Consider the following 23,956-nt stretch of genomic DNA (forward strand, 5'->3'; position numbering starts at 1 on the left):
GCGTAAAGCCCTCCCCCGTCCAGAAGAACTCTCTAGAAGCTCGGTCCTCCTGCAGCTTCCAGCTTCCAGCTGCAGTCAGAGCAGAAGGTGATCACCTCGCTGTAGGACCAGACTGAAGCCACAACAGTCACATGTTTATGTCTGTTAGTGGAGCGTGTGGAAGGAAACATGCGAAACGTTAAAATACTGGAACATGATGGAGACTGAACCAGAGAGCAGCTGTTATGTAAAATACCTAAATTTAAAACTGTAAACATCTCTGGCCAAGTTTAGGTTTTTACAGCACAACAAGCTGAACCTGGATGTTTAACACACACCAGCATGGGTGTAGAAATAGTCTTTACACACACACGGCTCATTGATCCCACAGAGCTAGCTGCTGGCGTGTAGCTAGGGATCACGTCGGACCTTCATCAGGACGTTTCTGACCCCAAACAACTGCAAAGACTCTCAGAGCTGACGGCGTCTGTCAGCTCCTGCTGCCTCATTCCCCCTGACGAAGGCGCCCCGCCTGGCGTCCCGGTGGGGGGGGGGGGGGGGGGGCGTTAACGCTAACATTATACCTCGTTAGCATTATAGCATCTATTGTTAGCATGATAGCACAGCGCCAGAGGGAACAGTTATTTCCAGTGTGAACGCTTGGAGCGCACAGACGTGTTGTAAACGTATCGGTGTCAGCCACAGGGGTCTGAGGTTGCACCAAGGACACACACACACACACACACACACACACACACACACACACACACACACACAGACACACATATGTCATCTCTTACACTGTTGGCATTCATTTATTGATAAACACACAGACCAAGAGGTTCATTATGGGAACATCTAGAAGTGTGTGTGTGTGTCTGTGTGTGTGTGTGTGTGTGTGTGTGTGTGTGTGTGTTCTCGTGCGTGTGTCGTTAGCATATGGTGAATTAAAGGACATGATGCTGTGTGACGGGAGGAAACCGTCTCAGCTTTGCAGGAAATCAACTAAAAGAAAACGGCAGGAAGTCGCTACTTTAGAGATGAAATTCCTGAAAACTCTTTATTTGGTCTTTCCAAACATCCAGCCTGACACGAACACGTTATTATACAAAATAAAAGGGATTCTTCTTGAACTTCTCCAACGTACAACTGAGGGTTTTAATGGTGTTTACAGTTAATGATGTTTAGCAATAAGCCGGAATTCGTGGGCGAGATTTTACGAAGAATTGTAGCTTATGCTAGTTAGCCAGTTAGCATTGTTTCAGGATTTTCCGCTTGTTGCAGATATAAAAACCCTTTCATGATCGTAAAACCATTTTTTTAGTGATATCTGAGAGGTTTTTAGAAACGTAGGGGTTCCCGTTCTGTGTGTTTCTGTTGCTCTGCATGTATGTGACGTTTGTGTCGGAGGATGTTCGGGTTAAAGGAGGGTCTCAGGAGGTGAAATCCATCCCAACTTCTCCTTGGAATGTCTTAGAAACGAGAGTTTAATCTGATTTTAATCTGATTTTAAAGGTTGGAGAGACGACTTTCTCAGCCAGTCGGACTTCTTGGCCTCATTCATCCTTTTACGCTACGTTTCATTTACGCACATCGGCTGCTTCCTGACTTTTGCTCCTGTTTTGTTTTGTGGTCTAAAAGTTCTCGGCCAGAAATCATTTCTGATCTGGACAAAAGAAAAGAAGTCATGTTTGATAACGATACAGTAAGCTAACGCCTGCTGTTATGAAACGGGCAGATTGAACTTTATCCTGCAGAAAACAGCCTCAGCTTTGGACACTTGGACGGAGTTGGTAGGTTTCTGAGATCCAAACAAATCCGGCTCAGCTCTGGTTGTGGTCGCAGACGTCACAGCTACTCTCTGCGTCTCCACTGTGGCCTGTTTCATTAAAGATAAAAATCATCTTTAAAACAAAAGGCCACATTTCTGTCACGTTTTAGCCAAAATGTCAACGTGGCTGACAAGAAATAGGATTAATTTCACGTCCATGTTCCCAAAAAAGCCGAGTTGGCCTTTTACGCCTTATTTAGATCCTTTTTATCTCCGTTTTCTTGCTTTGCTGTTAGTTTTATCTTAAAGTTGCTCATAATCTGCTCTTTTTTTACAACTTTTACACAAAGAAGTGTCTTAAATGCTGCAATAATGATGAAAGTCAGACTTTTTTTTTGCATAATAAAGACAATTTTCTGCTTCCTTACGTACGTTTCATGTCATCGTCCTCATATGTCCAAACGTCTTGCTCCTTGTTGTGGTTTTTTCTACATTTCTTTGGACATCCTGATTTATGTACAGGTACTTCTCAGAAAATAAGAATATTATTTCACTCATTTCAGAATGTAAAACCCAGATATTATATAGATTTATTACACATAGAGGGAAACATTTCAGACAATTATTCAGTGAAATGTTGATAATTGTGGCTTATAGAGAATGAAAACCCAAAATGTCTCTGAAAATTAGAATATTGTGAAAAATTTTAGTCTCAGAAAGTCATGGTGTCACACCCTGATCAACTAACTGAAAACACCTGCATCCTCGACCTTTAAATGGTCTCAGTCTGGGTCAGACGGCGACACAACCATGGGGAAGACTGCTGACCTGACAGATGTCCAGAAGACCATCGTTGACCCTCCACAAGGAGGGAAAGCCAGAAAGGTCGTTTCTAAAGAAGCTGCTTGTTCACAGAGAGCTGGATCCAAGCATGTTAATGGAAAACTGAGTGGAAGGAAAAGCTGCACCAGCAGAAGGCAGAACCGCCTGGAGAGGATTGTCAGGAATCTGGGAGCTTCACAAGGAGTGGACTGAAGCTGGACTCATCAAGAGCCGCTACGCCCAGACGGATCCTAGACATGGACTACAGATGTCCCATTCCTCGTGTCGAGCCACTCCTGGACCAGAGACACCGACAGAACCGTCTCACCTGGGCTACGGAGGAAAAGGACTGGTTCTCAGATGGAAGCAGATTCTGCATTTCATGTGGAAACCAAGGTCCCAGAGTCTGGAGGAAGAGTGGAGAGACCCAGAATCCATGTTGCTGGAAGTCCAGAGGGAACTTTCCAGTCAGTGATGGTTTGGGAGCCATGTCATCTGCTGGTGTTGCTCCACTGGGTTTTCTGAAGGTCACAGTCAACACAGCATCTAGCAGGACGTTTTAGAGACATTCCTTCTGCTGACAAGCTTTATGGAGATGCAGATTTCATTTCCCAGCAGGACGTGGCTCCTGCCTACACGGCCAAAGGTACCAAAAGCTGCTCCAATGACCACGGTGTTACTGTGCTGGATCGGCCAACAGACCCACCTGATCTGAACCCCGTAGAGAACCTGTGGGTTATTGTCAGGAGGAAGATGAGAGACAGCAGACCCAACCATGTAGATGACCTGAAGGCTGCTATCAAAGCAACCTGGGCTTCCAATCCACCTGAGCAGCGCCACACGCTGGTGGCTTCCATTGCCACGCCGCGTTCATGCAGTAATTCATGCAAAAGGAGCCCAACCAGGTACTGAGTGCATAGAAATGATCATTTCTGTTTAAAATATCCTTTTTTTCATTGATCTTATGTAATATTCTGATTTTCTGAGACACTGCATTTTAGGTTTTTTATTATCTATAAGCCACAAGCATCAACATTTCTAGAAACAAATGGTTGAAATGTTTCACTCTATGTGTAATAAATCTATATAATATCTGGGTTTCACATTCTGTCATGAGCGATGGAAAATATTGAACTTTTTCCTGATATTCAGATTTTCTGAGATGTACCTGCATGTAAGGGAGCAGGAAAGCAGTTTCAGGTGTGGGAACGGGGAACCCCTGGGTGATCTTCGTGGCCTTCTGCAGTTCTTGGATAAAGAGCAGCTGGGAGACCAGACAGGTCAGGAGTGGTTTAAGTTTCCATCAGAGGAAAACCGGACGCGAAGTTCGCAGATCAGACCGAGTTCTGAGAAGTTTATGACGCGATGTACGGAACGAGTCAACCTGACAACAGAGCAAATTACACAAACATAAACTAACTCTGCGGCGAGCAGAAACCAGCTTTAAGGCTCGGAGGAGGGTTAGTTTGACTGACGGCTGCGTCAGCCTCAGCCGCTTTTCTCTGCTCTCGTTTGTCCAAATGAGGATTTTCTGGGTGATGACACAAATACTACAGACAGGTTTTATTCTGCTTAATCCCACAGGACCATGAAGAAGAGTGATTTACAGGATGGCTTCAGCAGCGAGGACTATTTAGTCTTAATCCCAGGCTGTGAAGAAGCTCTGCATGAAGAGTAATTTGATTAGAACCATTGTGTGGATGGAGATGCTCTTCATCAGCTGCACAGCAGCAGATAAGCCAGCCAGAGAAATGATGCGTTTACCGCGGCGGTGGAGGCTGTCCTCTCCTGCCTCATGACTAAATGAACATTTTTACTCCTCTGTGCTGCATGTGCATAAAAAGGAAAAAGCAGATAAATTGGTAAACATGCATGACAAATGGCAAGCTTTAAACCATTCAGTCTGAGGCACAACAGGAAGCTAACCTTTTAGTTCAGGATGGATGACGAAGATGAAGAAGAGTTTAAATGCAGAAAAACGTGCCATTAAATCAGAAAATGAGCTGAAAACCAGTCAAACAGAGAACGATGTGCAGGATGAGGACAGTCTAGGGACGCTCCGATGCCAGCATCAGGCGACGGTTCAATGTTCATAAAAGTAATCCAGGAGAACCTGAAACCAAGGGGACAAAAAACGTCTCAAATCCACCAAAAGACACTTTATCCTCCTCGTTTATGAGCTTTCTGGTAGTTTTCATGACCAGATCCAGATGACCTGAGGGGTCTGGTGGGTTCATACTGGCTCCTGAGCCAATCAGAGCTTTATAGACCAGCAGCAGAACTTTAAAAGTCGACCTTTTAAAGTTCAGATTCTTTATGTAGACCCGGAAAGACCCTGTTGGAATAAGCCGACAAAAGCTGAAGGCCTGGACCAGTTTTTCTGTCTGGCAGTGACCTCAGAGACAATCTGAAGGTGATAGAAGACTGACATTGTGGTGTGCTCAATGGTTTATTCAAATTTTAGGTCTGGGACCATCAGCACACCCAGATTTCTGAAGCTGGCTATTTTCTCCTCATTGCAGATCACATGACTACCGACTGTCACCATGGCAACCACCACACGTCGTTCCAAATCCAATCCAAACTTGTGAAAAATACATTTTGACGTTCGGCCACTTTGAGCTCCTGCCTGCGATGCATTGTGGTCCATATTGACCCGTCTAGTGACCATCAATGCTCACTGCTTTTCAAGATGCATTGTGGGTAATTTTGAGGGCTCTACTTTTTTCTCTCTGGACATTCGGACATTCCTAGAAAATGGACACTATGTCGGGAAGAGGGTGGACGTTCAAACGCAGCCTGTGTGTCGTCTGCGTAGCTCATCCATTCATTCTCTATGCTGCTTAGTCCCATTAAGAGTCGCTGGGAGCTGAAACCTGTTGCACCAATCATCAGGCGAGACCTGACAGGTACACCTGGACAGGCCGCCGGTCCATCTCAGGTCCATGTAGCTATGGTAACTGATGTTGATCTGTATGATCTGTGCCAGCGGCAGCATGTAGATGTTAAGCAGACGATGGGTGGACGGGTTGGGATTGAATCAGCAAATCTTCTCAGCGAACAGCGTTGTTGGTTAATGATACAATTCCAGATACGTTGAACCAGTTTGGTTCAACGTTTGCTTCATTGAACCTCTTTATGTCAGTGATCTGTTATTTTGTCACTGTGATGGACTGACGACCCTTCCAGAGCCTTCCTGCCTCCCAGCTGCTGCTGCTGGGATAGACTCTAGACTTAGTAGGGGTGAAGATGGATGGATGGATGATGGATATACAGCTAGATGGATGGATGGGTGGGTGGATGGACGGACGGAGGGGTGGTTGGGGGGATGGATGGAAGGATTGGAGATGGACAGATGGGTGGATGGATGGTGGGTGGATGAACGGATGGAAGTATGGATGGATGGTGGATATACAGATAGATGGATGAGTGGGTTGATGGATGGATGGATGGATGGATGGATGGATGGATGTTTTCTGGGTTTCTTTGACTAAATCAGACAAATGGCCTCGTCTCAGCTGTCCTTAAACAATAATAATAAAAACTCATCTGTTGGAAACATTTCCTTTGGCCTGTCCTTAGTTCATTTCAATAAACTTCTTCCTCTTCCTCTCTTCTCCTCCCTCTCTCCCAGTCTGCTCCCAGTTCTCTAAAGGTGTTTACGCCATCATGGGCCTGTACGACCGGCGGACGGTCAACATGCTGATGTCCTTCTGCAGCTCTCTGCATGTGTGCTTCGTCACGCCGTCCTTCCCAGTTCAGACCAATAACCAGTTTGTCCTGCAGCTGAGGCCCCAGCTGCAGGAGCCCCTCATGGCCCTACTGGAGCACTTCTACTGGACCAGGTTCGTCTACATGTACAGCTCCGACTCAGGTAAGAGCCGCACGCTTCCTGCTGAACAGAATGTTTTTACCTGCATCATGAGATGAATGTCAGGCAGCAGCATCGATGGATGAAGCTGTTTTAAGTCATCCTCCTCCATCTCATCACCGTCTGTGCAGGAGAGCCGAGCTTCACCCAACAAACAGCAGCGTTAAAGTCGATCCGACTGTAGCATGAAAACTAACAAAGGACTGGAAAGTTTGACATGATGGGGTGATGATGATTTTGTGAGAAGTGACAGGCAGGTGGACTCAGACGGCATCATCCAACCTGTCAGAGTAGGATGATGAAACGTATGACGTGGAAGTCGACATAAAACAACATCTGTTCTTCAGTCTGGTTGGAAAAACTGTCTTCATGTGTCAGGATCACTGATGATGGACAGTAAAATAAAACTGGACTTGCTTTGACTGTTCAGACTAACCTCATCCATGTTCATGTTTATGTTTAATTTATCGTAAATTTTTCTTTAAAAATCAGGATTTAGTTGGTTAAAAATGACGGAAACGCCCCTGCAGGGTCAAACCAGGTGTCATTCTCAGAGCTTCTCCCTCCAGATGCAAAGCAGGTGGATCCTCACCTTGCAGGCGTAGAAAACTCGGACAGGTTATGGACGGGTGTGAACTTATCTGATGCAGATTTACTAGTTCCAGACTTGTGGAGGTTCAGAGAAAAACTCTCAGATTTTTGCAACACAGGGTTACACAATTAACCGGATTTTGATCATGACCACGATTTTGGTGGCCACAATGAAATAAACCTGATCGTCAACGATATTTACATTCAGAACGCAGCTCTGCTGCAGCGTCTGATCACCCAGGTTCTCTACCAGCAGTCTGCCGACCACCAGAGGGCGAACGCGTGGTTAAGGCTTCATTAAGCTGCCTAAATACCAAGCGCGCACCTTTTACCAGCAGCCAGTTAAGTACCGTTGGATTGGTCGGACATTTGAGGTGGGCGTGGTTAACACGAAAAAGCATGAAGTGGTAAGATGCATTTTTCCTGTTGCAGGTAAACCAGATTGTTTTGATTAAACAGCTGATCAAGGTGGTAAAAAATCCGAACATTTTAACAACACATGGCATTAAAATACACGAACCCTGCCGCGGATGAAGTTACTCGTTAAATATGAAATAAGCAGCTTCATTGCACAAAAAAGCAGACATGGCCGCCCACATTGATCCCTCCCGGCTTCAGACGGAGTTTCTGGTGGAGGATGCAACGAGTTTTAGACTGATGAGAGCAAGTCATGTCGAGAATAGAAAATACAGCCGTATCAAAACACTGGATAGGAAACATGAGATCCCTTCCTGTAATTATTTTTCCAAAGGGGGTGTTGCCTGCACTGTATGAAAAATGTCTAGGGAACAGAGAGGGATCTATCTATCTGTCTGTTGATCTATCTCTATCTAATAGTAAATGGACTTGTACTTCTATAGCGCAGACCACTAAAAGCGTTTTACACTACTTGTCACATTCACACACACACTCACTCAACACACTCATACCCCGATAGGCACATCGGGGGGCAGTTTGGGGTTCAGTGTCTTGCCCTAGGACACTTCGGCATTTCAGGGGAAGCCTGGAATCGACCTCCCAACTTTTCAGTTGAAGAACGACTGCTCTTCCTCCTGAGCTACAGCCGCTAATCTATCGTATATAGGTATGTTGTTTCCAAGTGGTGCATTAAAAATACATGTTTTTCTAGACACAATGAATGATTGTGATTAATGATCGTGATTACAATATTTATCAAAATAATTGCGATTATTATTTTGGTCATAATCATGCAGCCCTATCCTGAAGGTGTAAAAGTATCACCAGATTTTATTCTTTGCCTGCTGAGCCTCATCTGGAGAGTGACAGCAGCTCAAATCGTAGCAGCGAAACGTCCTGCAGCTGCACCAAGCCATCGCGAGTCGCCACCGCTCGCCAGATCCTGCTGGATCTCTGGCTACAAGCTAGCGCTACATGCTAATGGCTCAGGCTGGTCCGGTTCAGGACCAACTTGTTACCACTGCGTTGTGGAGCTGAGGGGGTTCTGGAGGGAAAAGTTTTCCACTTCAAAGGTGCTCTGTGTGTAGCTGTGTGGTTTCCATCACAAACACCTCCAGTTTCTAGCATTTTCCAAAATGTGGTGTGTGGAGTTATACGAAAAGAAGGGGCTCTACTCTCACTTTAAAGACCAACTACAGCTTCACTCTCTCACATGTTGGTTATTTAGATACAAAGATAATTGAAAAAAATAAAATTAGAATTCCTGCCTCCATTTTCTGTCATTTAAGAAAAACATTTTCGTGTTTTTTTTTGTTTTTTTTTTTGTTTTTTGGAAGAATGGGATCAGTAATCAGATAAACTTGGCATATGTAGTTGCTAGGCAACGGAAGACCGGAGCACTATGCGTAATTCTCGTACACTTGGTAGGCCTTCTCATTTCACTTACGGAAAGCGCTCTTCAGAGTGTGCAGACGACGTAGAACGGTTAGTAATCTACACAGTCTGCATTGGGACACAGCTATAGGTCGGTTTCTCGCCTCGGGACGCTGCTGGGCAGCAGCGGCTGTAGAAATGCACATGATAGATGTCACCGTGTCATCAAACATGCCCGGGACGTTGAGTTTTAAGGTCAGAAAGTTACGTAATGCATCTCCAATGCTTAATCATGTCTGATACAGTTTTTGAGACCTGTTGCATCACTTTATGGTAAAAGGTTTGCTTGAACCCTTTTTAGTCACGATGTGATGCGTGTCTGCTGCCCCCTGGTGGAGACCTCCTGCACTACAATAATTCTGACTCATCTGGCAGTAACACTGGAAATTCTTCATTTTAAAGTTTATTTAAAGAGCAGAATGAGGACAAATCTGCCCAAGTATGTCTAAGGTCAGGCGCTAAGCAGCCTTCCAACATTCAAATGGAAACTTTCATTCATTTTCTTTGGTTGTGGGAACAAATGAAGTCAAACTGAATCAAAAGTCAAAGACGAGGAAAACTGTAACATCCAGAGATGTTCAGCTCGAGCCCGTCAGCTGGACTCTCCATCATGTTTCTTTGTCATGCTGAAGGTCATGTGACCACACCAACAGAGGCCTCATGTCAGATGCATGTTGAGTTACTTGCAGATATTTTGACGCGGATGATTTTTAAATGTCGCTGCGCTTCAGAACAGCTTTTATTGCTTTACATAACTTTATAATACATTTATTACAATTGTGTATTTGTATCGGTGCCAGTGTCTAAAGCCCTTTATGCAAGGTTTGTTGCACTGTATGGTTTGTGATTACATGTTTTGGATTTCTGGAGCTTTTCGCTGCGTTTATGTGGTAAATACTGAGTGTGAGAGCTGTGTCGGTTCCACCGTATGCAGACAACACACGAGTATACATTCCCCGAGTATACATAGTGTGATTCCCCTGTAATTGGAACACACCCTCCGGTCCACCTTCTTAAAAAGGGGGACCACCACCCCAGTCTGCCAATCCATCGGTACTGCCCCCGATGTCCACGCGATGCTGCAGAGGCGTGTCAGCCAGGACAGCCCCACAGCATCCAGAGCCTTAAGGAAGTCCGGGCGGATCTCATCCACCCCCGGGGCCTTGCCGCCAAAGGAGCTTTTTGACCACCTCAGCGACTTCAGCCCCAGAGATAGGAGAGTCCACCCCTGAGTCCACCAGCTCTGCTTCCTCATGGGAAGACGTGTTGGTAATCAGCGATGACATGTTTAGCCGCATGTCATCCTTCAACCGCTGGTTGTCTAGGTGGTGTCCCGATAACAACGTGGGTTTTATAGATAATTGGAGTGCTTTTTGGGGAAAGCCTGGTCTTATTAGGAGAGATGGCATCCATCCCACGTTGGATGGAGCCGCTCTCTTATCTAGCAATATGGACTCTTTTATTAGTCAGCTAAATTGACAACTCAGGGTTGGGACCAGGAGGCAGAATTGTAGTCCTACACACTTTTCTGCAGCTTCCCACCTGCCGCCGCCCACCCAAAACCCCATTCCCACCTTATACAACTTCCCAGCAGTAAGAATTAAACAACACAAAAACACTTCTGGGGTTAATCGTGAAAACCTCATAAAAATAAAAACAATGGATCTAATAAAATCTGAAAATAAGACAATAAAGTGTGGCCTACTGAATATTAGATACCTCCCAAATAAGTCTTTATTAGTCAATGACTTGATAGGTGATCACCACATTGATTTATTCTGTCTTACGGAAACCTGGTTACAGCAAGAGGATTATGTTAGTATTAATGAAGCTACGCCAGCTAACTATTTAAACTTTCACATTCCTAGAACTACAGGCAGAGGAGGAGGTGTTGCAGCTATCTTTAAGTCAGAATTTTTAATTAATCCTAAGCACAAAACTAACTATAAATCCTTTGAATTCCTGACATTAAATTTATCTCATCCAAAATGGAATTGAGAGAAACCGCTCCTTTTAGCATTAGTGTATCGCCCACCTGGACCTTACTCCGAGTTTCTGACCCAATTCTCTGATCTCTTGTCTGAGTTAGTGCTGACTACTGATAAGGTCATTGTACTAGGTGATTTTAATATTCATGTTGACGATGAAAATGATAGTTTAAACATTTCCTTTAGCTCTATTCTAAACTCAATTGGGTTTTCACAAAATGTCAATGGAGCCACTCACTCTCATGGTCATACTCTTGATCTGGTTCTAACATATGGTATTGAGACTGATAAGCTCAAAGTATTTCCTCAAAACCCTGTCTTGTCTGATCACTTCTTATTAACCTTTGAATTCACTTTATTTGATTACTCACTGACCAAAAATAAATTCTACTATAGTAGATGTTTATCAGACAATAATATTACAAAATTTAAACAATCAATTGAATCCATTTTTTCACATCTACCATGTGTTAGCATGACTGAGAGTCCCCCTTTAAGCCTTACTCCTGCTCAGATTGATCAACATGCTGATACTATAACAGCTTCAATGCGTACAACCTTGGATAATGTTGCTCCCCTAAAGAAGAAGAAATTAGGTAAGATTATGAAGGCTCCCTGGTTTAATTCCCAGCTTCGAGCTCTAAAACAGGCATCAAGGCGTTTGGAAAACAGATGGCGTTCATCAGGACTAGAGGAGTCTCACTTAACCTGGAAAGAAAGTTTAATCGTATACAGAAAAGCCTTACGTACGGCAAGAACAGCTTATTATTCATCATTGATAGAGGAAAACAAAAACAACCCTCGGTTTCTTTTCAGCACTGTAGCTAGGCTTACTAGGAGCCGGAGCGCTGTGGAGCCATGTATTCCTTTCTCACTTAGCTGTGATGATTTCATGTATTTTTTCAGGAATAAAATTGACACTATTAGAGATCAAATTCACAATACTCTTCCTTCTACCTATAATGTTGAGCCTGTTGTGGTCTCCGAAGCATCCTTAGAACCAGGATCTGACTTGTCTAAATAGTTTCTGTCCTGTCCAACCCTCTGAATTAACTAAAATAATAGCTTCATCTAAACCATCCACCTGTATCTTAGACCCTCTCCCAACGAGCCTCTTTAAGGACATTTTCCCTTTAATTAATACATCACTACTAAATCTTATCAATATGTCTTTAGTGACAGGATATGTACCACAATCATTTAAAACTGCTGTAATCAAGCCTTTACTTAAAAAGCAATCTCTGGATCCAGAGGTGATAGTAAATTATAGACCTATATCTAACCTCCCGTTTATGTCCAAAATTCTGGAGACAATAGTTTCCGCTCAGCTACATGCCCACCTGAGCAGAAATAATTTATGCGAGGAGTTTCAGTCAGGATTTAGAGCTCATCATAATACTGAGACAGCATTGGTGAAAGTTACTAATGACCTTCTTATGGCCTCAGACAAAGGACTTGTGTCCGTACTTATCTTGCTTGATCTGCATTTGATACAGTCGATCATAACATTCTGTTACAAAGACTAGAACAGGTGATTGGAATTACAGGTACAGCGTTAAGCTGGTTTAAATCATATTTATCTGATAGACTTCAGTTCGTTCATGTCCTCCTCACAAACTACAGTAAGTCATGGAGTTCCTCAAGGTTCTGTACTTGGACCAATACTCTTCACGCTATATATGCTCCCTTTAGGCAAAATTATTAGACAGCATGGAATAAACTTTCATTGTTATGCAGATGATACTCAACTATACTTATCCTTTAAACCAGATGAAACAAATCAGCCCAATAGGCTACAAAATTGTCTCATAGACATAAAGACTTGGATGTCTAGAAATTTTCTGCTCTTAAACTCAGATAAGACTGAAGTAATACTCGTTGGATCTGAAAAACTCAGAGCTAAATTTTCAGGTTTTGTAATGAACCTGGATGGCATTACTTTAGCTTCCAGTGCTACAGTGAGAAACCTTGGAGTAATATTTGACCCTGACCTGTCCTTTGGCCCACATATTAAGCAGGTTACTAACACAGCCTTCTTTCATTTACGTAATATAGCCAAAATTAGGGACATTCTGTCTCGGAGTGATGCAGAAAAACTGGTTCACGCTTTTGTTACTTCGAGACTAGATTACTGTAACTCTCTATTACTGGGCTGTCCTAAATATGCCCTGAAAACCCTTCAGCTGATCCAGAATTCTGCAGCCAGAGTCCTGACCAGAACCAGCATGAGAGATCATATTTCTCCAGTTTTAGGCTCTCTTCATTGGCTGCCTGTTGAATCTAGAATAGAATTTAAACTCCTTCTCCTTACATATAAAGCCCTCCACAACCAGGCACCACTATATATCAAAGACCTCATTGTTCCTTATATACCAAGTAGAGTACTTCGTTCGCAGACTGCAGGCTTACTTGTGGTTCCTAGAGTCTCAAAGAGCCGAGCAGGAGGCAGAGCCTTTGGTTATCAGGCCCCTCTCTTATGGAATAAGCTCCCAGTTAGTGTTAGGGAAGCAGACACCCTCCCCACCTTTAAGACTAGGCTGAAGACTTATCTTTTTGATAAGTCCTATAGCTAGGGATGGTTAGCATCCCTTAGTTACGCTGCTATAGGTTTAGACTGCTGAGGGACATTTCCTGATACACTGAGCTTCTTTCTTTTTCTCTTTATCTCTTTCTATTACCCCCCCCCCCCCCCCCCCCCCCCCCCCCCCCATAACAGTGTAGCATCATTAACATGTATGTCTCCTGTCTCAGCAGGTCTCCCTGGCCGGGAGTAGCAGTTCCTGTTGTCTGTTGTCTTTCTGTCCTCTTCCCCCCACACAGCAGAGGCAGATGGCTGCCTGTCCTGAGCCGGGTTCTGCCGGAGGTTTCCTTCCTGTTAAAAGGGAGTTTTTTCCTTCCCACTGTTGGCAGTGTGCTTGCTCAGGATGGGAGATTGAGTTGGACTCAACTCAATCTGTTGGTTTTCCTTATATAGGCTGTTATGAATTGGCCTTCATTATGTTTTCCCCTCTGTCTGTAAAGCGTCTTGAGATGGCATTGCCGTGATTTGACGCTATATAAATAAAGTTGAATTGAATTGAATTGAATTGGTAGGATTGAGGAGGTCTTCGAAGTATTCCTTCCACCGACCCACTACGTCCCGAGTTGAGGTCAGCGGCTCCCCACCTCCACTGTACACAGTATTGATGGAGCACTGCTTCCCCCTCCTGAGCCGCCGGATGGTGGACCAGAATCTCCTCAAAGCCGTCCGGAAGTCTTTCTCCATGGCCTCGCCGAACTCCTCCCATGCCCGAGTTTTTGCCTCGGCAACAGCCGAAGCCGCATGCCGCTTAGCCCGCCGGTACCCATCAGCTGCCTCCAGAGTCCCACAGGCCAAGAAGGCCCGACAGGACTCCTTCTTCAGCTTGACGGCATCCCTCACTGCTGGTGTCCACCAACGAGTCCTGGGATTACCACCACGACAGGCATCAACGACCTTATAGCCACAGCTCCGGCTGGCTGCCTCAACAATAGAGGCACGGAACACAGCCCATTCGGACTCAATGTCCCCCGCCTCACTCGGGACATGGTTGAAGCTCTGCTGAAGGTGGGAGTTGAAGCTCGCTCTGACGGGGGACTCAGCCAGACGTTCCCAGCAGACCCTCACAACACGTTTGGGCCTGCCAGCTCTGACCGGCTTCCTCCCCCACCATCTGAGCCAACTCACCACCAGGTGATGATCAGTTGACAACTCCGCCCCCCTCTTCACCCGAGTGTCCAAGGCATGTGGCCGCAGGTCCGACGATACAACTACAAAATCGATCATCGAACTGCGGCCCAGGGAATCCTGATGCCAGGTGTACATATGGACACTCTCATGTTGGAACATGGTGTTCGTTATGGACAATCCACGACGAGCACAGAAGTCCAATAACAAAACACCATTTGGGTTCAGAGGGGGGGGACCATGCCTCCCAATCACTCCCCTCCAGGTCTCACTGTCATTGCCCACGTGAGCATTGAAGTCCCCCAGCAGAACAATGGAGTCCCCAGAAGGAGCACCCTCCAGCACTCCCTCCAAGGACTCCAGAAAGGGTGGGTACTCTGAACTGCTGTTCGGTGCATAAGCACAGACAACAGTCAGGACCCGTCCCCCCACCCGGAGGCGGAGGGAAACTACCCTTTCATCCACCGGGGTAAACCCAAACGTGCAGGCACCAAGCTGGGGGCTGATGAGAATGCCCACACCTGCTCGGCGCCTCCCACCATGAGCAACTCCAGAGTGGAAGAAAGTCCAACCCCTCTCGAAGGTACTGGTTCCAGAGCCCAAGCCATGCGTCGAGGTGAGTCCAACCATATCTAGCCGGAACCGCTCAACCTCGCGCACAAGCTCAGGCTCCTTCCCCACCAGAGAGGTGACGTTCCACGTCCCTAGAGCCAGCTTCTGCAGCCGGGGATCGGACCGCCAGGGTCCCCGCCCCTTGCTGCCGCCCAGCTCACATTGCACCCGACCCCTACGGCTCCTCCCGCAGATGGTGAGTCCACGGGAGGTGGGGCCCATGTAACCCTTTCGGGCTGAGCCCGACCGGGCCCCATGGGCGAAGGCCCGGCCACCAGACACTCGCTCTCGTACCCCGCCTCCAGGCCTGGTTCCAGAGGGGGGTCCCGGTAACCCGCGTCCGGGCAAGGGAACATTCATGCCCAGGTTGGTTGTCATCGTAGAGGTCGATGAGCCGTGCTTGGTCTGGTCCCTCCCCTAGACACCTGTTTACCATAGGTGACCCTACCAGGGGCATAAAGCCCCCGACAACATAGCTGCTAGGATCTTCGGGACGCACAAACCCCTCCACCACGATAAGGTGACGGCTCAGGGAGGGGTAAATATCTACGTAATGAAGTTTTTTTTTTATTCAACTTTGTCCTGAAATCGCTCTCTAAACACTGAACGTCATGAGGTTTACCGTTTTATTGTGCATTGATTTAGCATCTTCTGCCTTCGTATGTTCCCCCTTTTTTCCTGTCATCCTTGTTGTTTTCCTTCATTCTGTCTACAGCAGAATACAAAGGCTTTTAGTGTGTGTGTGTGTGTGTGTGTGTGTGTGTGTGTGTGTGTGTGTGTGTGTGTGTGTGTGTGTGAGAGAGAGAGAGAGATCAACAACCCCATCGTTTATTACTTAAATGAACTCTCTGCTCTGTTGCGACCGCCATTCAACTCACAATCAGATGAAAAAGTTATCAACTCTGACTCATCTTACAATTACCATTCTGCCTTGTTGCCATGGATACGGGAGCCGTACAACTGAAAAAGGCTGTTCTCTGTACAGCTCTGCATGAAGCATGCTGCAGTCATTTTTTCCTTATTTCCCCTCTCCTTCAGTTCCTCATCTCTCTTCCTGTTATTTAGTCTTTTCTCTGCATCCTGAAGAAGTTCTGTGCTGGAAATATTGCGAACTTACATGAAGCAGATCTGTGATTTTATGCTTCTCTCTTGATTTGAGATTTATGTTCTGAAAATGTCTGATTAAACGATAAATAGGGTCATGTATTATAATAAAGGCAAATATGTCAAACAAAGCTGCTAATTTCCACCTACTGTTCCTGGATGTGTAGTTAGGATTTAAAACAAAATTAAATTATTTACAAATCTCATAAACAGATGGGGTCATTCTGGGGTTAAGCTATATTTTATCCCCAGTAGATAAAAAAGTTGACAAATGATGAAACTGAGCCATTTCATCATTTCATGGACAACATGAGCTGATTGTGAATCTGGTGGCAGCAACACATCTGTAAAAGTTGGAACAGGAGCAACAAAAGGCTGGAAATGTTACTGGTACCAATCAGAAACAACTGGAGGAGCATTTCAGAGAGGCAGAGTCTCTCAGATGGAAAAATGGACAGAGCTTCACCATTCTGAGACAAACTGGCTGGAAACATTGTGGATTAAAAAGAAAAGTTTCTTCAGTTTGAAGATCAACCATAATTAGTATATAATACCATCAGAAGATTCAGAGAATTAGGAGGAATCTCTGTATGCTGGTGATGAGGCTGGACTCTGGAAGACTTCCAGAAATCACTGTCAGTCAGTCAGATGGATGAAAATGTGAAATTCTTTGTGGAGAGCATAGACAACGTGCCCTGCAGACTAAAGAAGAGAGGGAGTGTTTGGTCATTCGGAAAACAATTCTAGATTCTAGTTTAAAGTGGAAAAATCCCACATAGACGCTCCTCAGATTTTGAAGATCTCACCATCTACAGGGGATAAGACAGAGACTGTATAAAAGGGGCAAAGAGGTGGAGCTGAGAGGGGGCTGTAAGCGTCATGGTGGATGATTGACATCGAGCGAAATCCGAGCTTTCTGTAGCTAAGAGCTAACCGAGCTAACCCGAAGATAACAGGAGCTAACCAGCTAATGGAGGTAAGCGGGCTAAAGCTAAGTCACGTTGTTAACCGGCTAAAAACCGCGGTTGTTCTACGTTCTTCTTACTTAAAGCAGGAAATCGGGTACCTGTCAATCAAAAGGACACGCCCCTACATGTCCCTGGTTTCCAGTTAGTTTTAGGAACCAGTACAAGATTTTATTGTTTTTAAAGCCCTAAATGGTTCGGCTCCCTCGTATCTGTCAGAGTTGTTGCATCAACATGCTCCAGCCAGGACTCTTAGGTCCTCTTCTCAACTTCTACTGAAGGTCCCATTGGCCAGATTAAAGTCCAGCCTTTTCTGTTGCAGCTCCTAAGATATGGAACATCCTTCCCCTTCACATCAGAGCTGCTCAATCCGTCTGATTTTAAGTCTGTCCTTAAAACCCACGTCTTTGTGCTGGCATTGGGTCATACCTTTCCTTGTGTATTTTAATTTTTTTTACTTTTATTTTAGATTTTTGTTTTGTGTCCAGATTTTATTTATTTTTTAATGTGCAGTGTTGTTGTTTGTTGTCTAATTGTTCAGCACTTTGGGCAGCTGCTGCTGTAGAAATGTGCTATATAAATAAACTTGAACTAAATATGCTAAAATGTGTTTTGTAACAGGCTGTAAACATGTTTATTCCTGCTGTAAAAATGTTTATTCCTGCTGTAAACATGTTTTTTTCTGCTGTGAAGTTGGTCTTTTTAACATGGGAGTCTATGGGGATTCGCTCTGTTTTGCAGCCCATAGTGGATGAAGGGGGAAATGCAGGTTCTGTTACTTCCGCAATGGCTTCATTTTTTTTTTTTTTTTGTTTTGTTTTTTTTTTTTTGTCTTGTCCAGCATTTAGGCAGCAGAATGATGGTCTGGATGTTCTGCTGAGCAAATTTTCTCTGCCAAGGGAAGCTTTATAGATATAATGATCCCCTTGACTTTCTGAATTTTTATTTTATTTCTATATTTATTTTGTATTGCTGTTTGAATTGTAGAGTTTGTACTGCTGGACCAGAGAGGACAGACGAAAGACAGAAAGAGAAAGGAGAAAAAACACCTCATAAGAAAAGTGAAAGAGATAAAGGGAGAGAAAAAAAAACTAAAAAAATAACCCAAAAACAAAAAGAAATGGCTTCATTTTTAACCACCGGAGGTTGCTGCTTGGTATAATATCATAAGATTCGGAGAATCAGGAGGAATCTCTTGGGACAAAGCTGGATTCAAGGGATTTTCTACATTAAAAGCGGACAATCTTCCCTCAAGTAGAACTGCATTAAAACCAGTAGATTCGCCACTGGAAACCTCTACATGGACTCAGGAAGATTCCAGAAATGCAGGTTAAAGCTCCATCATATGTGAAGAGGATCCAGAAACACGCCGTCTTCTCTGGACCAAAGCTCATTTAAAATGTTCTGAGTGGAAACCTGGATGAAGATGTGGAATAGTTTGTGGACAGCATGGACGGCGTGTCCTGCAGACTAAAGAGGAGAGGGAGCATCCAGCTTGTTATCAGCCTGCATCTCTGATGGGATGGGGTTGCATTAGTGCCGATGGCGTGGGCAGCTTCCACATCTGGGAAGCTCCATCAATGCTGAAACATCTGCTCCCATCCAGACAACGTCTCTTTCAGGGAAGACCTTCCACCATGCTGGACCACATCCTGATGGTGGAACAGGAGAACTGGTCCAGCAGGACCATGCTGGACCACATCCTGATGGTGGAACAGGAGAACCGGTCCAGCAGGACCACGCTGAACCACATCCTGATGGTGGGACAGGAGAACTGGTCCAGCAGGACCACGCTGGACCACATCCTGATGGTGGAACAGGAGAACCGGTCCAGCAGGACCATGCTGAACCACATCCTGATGGTGGAACAGGAGAACTGGTCCTGAAGGACCATGCTGAACCACATCCTGATGGTGGGACAGGAGAACCGGTCCAGCAGGACCACGCTGGACCACATCCTGATGGTGGAACAGGAGAACCGGTCCAGCAGGACCACGCTGGACCACATCCTGATGGTGGGACAGGAGAACTGGTCCTGAAGGACCACGCTGGACCACATCCTGATGGTGGGACAGGAGAACTGGTCCTGAAGGACCACGCTGGACCACATCCTGATGGTGGGACAGGAGAACTGGTCCTGAAGGACCACGCTGGACCACATCCTGATGGTGGGACAGGAGAACTGGTCCTGAAGGACCATGCTGGACCACATCCTGATGGTGGGACAGGAGAACTGGTCCTGAAGGACCACGCTGGACCACATCCTGATGGTGGGACAGGAGAACTGGTCCTGAAGGACCATGCTGAACCACATCCTGATGGTGGGACAGGAGAAATGGTCCAGCAGGACCACGCTGGACCACGTCCTGATGGTGGAACAGGAGAAATGGTCCAGCAGGACCACGCTGAACTACATCCTGATGGTGGAACAGGAGAACCGGTCCAGCAGGACCACGCTGAACTACATCCTGATGGTGGAACAGGAGAACCGGTCCAGCAGGACCACGCTGAACCACATCCTGATGGTGGGACAGGAGAAATGGTCCAGCAGGACCACGCTGGACCACATCCTGATGGTGGAACGGGAGAACTGGTCTGCGGCAGTCCAGACCTTTCACCAGAACAAACATCTGGAGCTTCATGGAAGCAGAAATCCAGATGTTTTGCTGCCATCAGCTCATATTTTCCATCACATTGACATGTCTTCTGCAGGACCATTCTGCTGATAATTTCAGTAAACTCCTGAAACTGGACGTCTCTTCTGCTGATCCAGAACCTTCAGTTTTCTTCTTCACTTGTTTGGCATCGGTGGGGTAAGCAGGCCGGAACGGCAGCGTCACATGACCTCCTCTCTGCTGTAGGTGTCTGGAGAACTGAGAGAGCTTTTACATGTTCCTGCCAGTCCCTCATATCTACCTGTTTTTATCTTTCTGGAAGCTGCCTTTGAGCAAGGCCTTTTCTCTGCAGTGGTTGTTGAACCGGACATCATCGGAGCTCAGCCAGCCGTCGTCTGATTTAAAACAAAACCCCCATACGGACGGACGGACGGACAGCAGCTGCTGATAAGTAAAGCAGACAGGAGAGCATCAGCTCGCATGAACAAGCCGGGTGTAATTGAACACGAAACTTTTTTTTCCAGCGTGGTTGACATAACTGCTGCTGCGCGGCCAGTCTGGCGTCTCGCTAACACGCCGTTAGACATGCAACATGCACACTTGCATACAATCCCACTCAGTTAAGCGCACATTCACGCACCAACAAACACATTAGGAGCTTTGGACGCAGTCAGACCAGAACATTTTGTCTGCTTTACTTCTGATCATATCCATTTCTATTCACGTTCAATTTATTAACCGTGTTGTTCGCTGCTGTTCCCACGACGACAACAGTGGAAAAAACTTCCATATTAATGTCACTTTTTTCCTCAAAATGGTTAATTATTCAAATTATTTTAACCATTTTAATGTTAGTTTAATTAGATAATGTCACCTTTATGAAAAAAGAAACAATTCACATTTAAAACTCCCTTTTTTTAAAAAAAAAAAATGATTTCATTTAATGTTTATCTCCATAAAAACAGTTGCATCATGTGATAAAATTGTCATATTAAGTGCTAAACTACATATTCAGCCATTTCCATTAAAGGGGTGCTATTCTGGTGTTTGGAGTTTTCTGAGCTTTCTACAGTGTTACAGTGTTGAATCCTCATCAGACATGTGAACGACACTGTTTTTTTATCACCTAAACGCATGTTTGAGTTTGACTTTGAGTTCCAGCACTCTCTCCGTTCGGTTTCCATGGCGACGAAAAACGTGTCGTTTTAGAGAGTTTTTTCTACGTGGAAATCCTTGTGACGTCCCGGGGGATAAGGTTCGGTGATTGGTTACCTTCTACTGGTTAACAAGGGCATGTACAAATACATCAGGCGGGTGGAAAACGTGGGATAAAGTTATTTCCAACGATGGCTGGTGAGTTTACCAAAGAGAGACATCCTGCTGCATTCGTTGCTGTGGGTTGCTGTTTTCCACTTCGTTTTCAGGCTCTGATTCAGGTTCCAACATGTAGGGCTGGATGCTATGTGTTGACATTGTATTATTTTGTTTTTTTTATTGAGTTCATATTAGCCTAATCCTTCTGTTTATGAGATGTTACAATGACGGTGAAAGCAGGTGCGGTGCGCGCTCCCGATGTAGTGCAGTGGCGGGAGGCGGGGCTTAATGCGGAAGAGTCTCAATCCACTCGTTTTGCCCGCAGGCTGATCTGACAGCCTACGGAGAGGGTCGGTCTGAAGTAAATAAAGTCATTTGTGACAATAACTCCATCAATCCCAGCCCTTCTGGTCTCAGAAATAAAAATAACTTAGCCTGAAATGAACATAATAGTTCCACTTTAACAGTGAAGGTTATTTAGCTATTTTACCAAAAAATAGAATGAATCACTAATGTTTTTATTAGCAGGTCATTAGAAGACGTTTGTCCTCTACTGACCTGAAAGGGTAAAAAGTTTGTCCCTGGTGTCCAGAACCTTTAAGACAAAAGGCAGAATTAGAGAAGAATCGTCCATATAATTAATCTTGTTCCTTCAAATTCTACACACAATACCTCAATATGAGAAAGTGAAATAGTTGCTTTTGAGATCAAACAAATTTATTAAAAATAAAAATCTGATAAATCTCATGTACATAAGTATTCACAGCCTTTGCTTGATACGTTGTTGATCCACCTTTCAGAGCAATTACAGCCTCAAGTCTTTGTGAATATGATGAGACACACCTATCTTCAGACAGTTTTTTCCTTGCGGTGCTTCTTCAGGTTGGGTGGGAGAAGTCTGTTCAGCCATTTTCACATCTTTCCAGAGATTTTTAATTGGATTCCAGTCCGGGCTCTGGCTGGGCCCATCCAGGACCTTCACAGAGTTGTCCTGAAGACATCCCTTGGTTGTTGTACTGCTAAAACTGTTGCCCCAGTCTGAGGTCAGGATCTGGATCAGGTTTTCATCCAGGATGTCTTTGTACATGGCTGCATTTATCTTTCCTTTTATGCAGACTAGTCTGCCAGTTCCTGCTGCTGAAAAACATCCCCATAGCATGATGCTGCCACCACCATGCTTCACTGTTGGGGCGGTATTGGCCTGGTAATGCGCGCTGCCTGGTTTCCTCCAAACATGATGCCTGGCATTCACACTGAAGAGCTTGATCTTTGTCTCATCAGGCGAGAGAATTTAATTTCTCTCGTCTGCCTCGTCTCGTAATTTCTCTTTCTCTCTGCCAGAGACAAAAGGTGCCTTTAGGGGCCTTCAGGCAAACTCCAGACCGTCTGCCATGTGCCATTTACTCAGGACTGGCCTTCGCCTGGCCACTCTACCCTACAGGCCTGATTGGTGGATTGCTGCAGAGATGCTTGTCCTTCTAGAAGTTTCTTCTCTCTCCACAGAGGAACGCTGGAGCTCTGAGAGAGTGACCATCGGGGTCTTGGTCACCTCCCTGACTCCCCCAATCACTAAGTTCAGATGGCCTGCCAGCTCTAGGAGAAATCCTGGTGGTTCCAAACTTCTTTCATTTACAAATGATGGAGGCCACTGAGCTCAATGGGACCTTCAAAGCAGCAGAAATGTTTTGGTAGCCTTTCCTAGATTTGTGCCTCAAAAGTCTACAGACAATTCCTTTGACTTTATGGTATGTGTTTCTGCCCTGACCTCCACTGTCTACTGTGGGACCACCTTATGTAGACAGGTGTGTTCCTTTCCAAATTAAGTCCAATCAACTGAATTCATCACAGGTGGACTCCAGTTAAGTTTTAGAAACATCTCAAGGATGAACAGTGGAAACAGGATGCACCTGAGCTCACTTGAGTGTTATGGCAAAGGCTGTGAATACTTATGTACATGTGACTAATTGATTATCTTTACCAACCTCAAATGTGCACTCCACCGACCATAAAATCTAGAACTTGGCTTCCACCCAGTACAACCTTAAAATCCCCCATCCTGCAAGTTAACCACCTTAGTCAGTGATTTTAAAAGCCGTAGTATCTAGGTGTTGACCAATGCTGATCCCTGGTCCAATGTTGAGTTGAATACTGGAGGGGCTCATGAGAACAAGAGCATGAATATGAAATTGGAGGTGAACACAATGGTGGATAGTTTTGAAGAGCATCTGTCAGATTTTGTTAGCATCTAATAGCCATTTTCTCCCCATTGCACAGTGACAAACACTCGTACCTAACAGTTTGCAATAGATCTGTAGACTATTGTTTCTGTAAACTATTGTTTACAGAAATGCTCCAGAAATACGTTACCGGCTGATTGACTTTTTGACTAGTTCAGAGTCCTAGTGCTGTAGGCTTCTTCATAGCAGGAACTTCCAGTATTGAACATTTTGTCCACAGCATGCTTGCATTGTTGCAGTAAGAATATACAGACGTAGCTGAACGTTGCTGAGGACGCAGGTGTACACAGTATTTTCCAACTTCCAAGTCTTTCGCTGTCATCTATTGACAAAGACATAAAGTTCTATATTGTCTGCAAAACACAACATCTTATGTTAAAGTTCTGTAAAATTTCAAACAAAGTTGGTATAAGTTGGATCGGAGATCTAAGACCAGACCCTTTAGGGACCCTACAAGTGATAGCCATTCAGATTCACAGCTGGCGAGTATGGTAAATGGAATTATGGTACAAGGCTTTTCCGGTCCCGAC

The 23,956-nt window shown here is 45.0% G+C and overlaps 1 protein-coding gene across 1 annotated transcript in view; it reads left to right on the forward strand.

Annotated features, from left to right (window-relative positions):
• LOC306761771 (glutamate receptor 1-like) overlaps positions 1-23,956 on the forward strand; it is a gene marked incomplete at both ends in the record, with an annotated part of 117,777 nt that overhangs the window by 31,184 nt on the left and 62,637 nt on the right. Inside the window, one exon of the mRNA XM_079248052.1 lies at positions 6,207-6,446. Coding sequence (XP_079104178.1) covers positions 6,207-6,446 — 240 coding nt within the window. The remainder of the gene's footprint in view (positions 1-6,206; positions 6,447-23,956) is intronic.

Source organism: Telmatherina bonti (genome assembly GCF_933228915.1).
Source record: "Telmatherina bonti genome assembly, chromosome: 10".
Lineage (NCBI taxonomy): Eukaryota > Metazoa > Chordata > Actinopteri > Atheriniformes > Telmatherinidae > Telmatherina > Telmatherina bonti.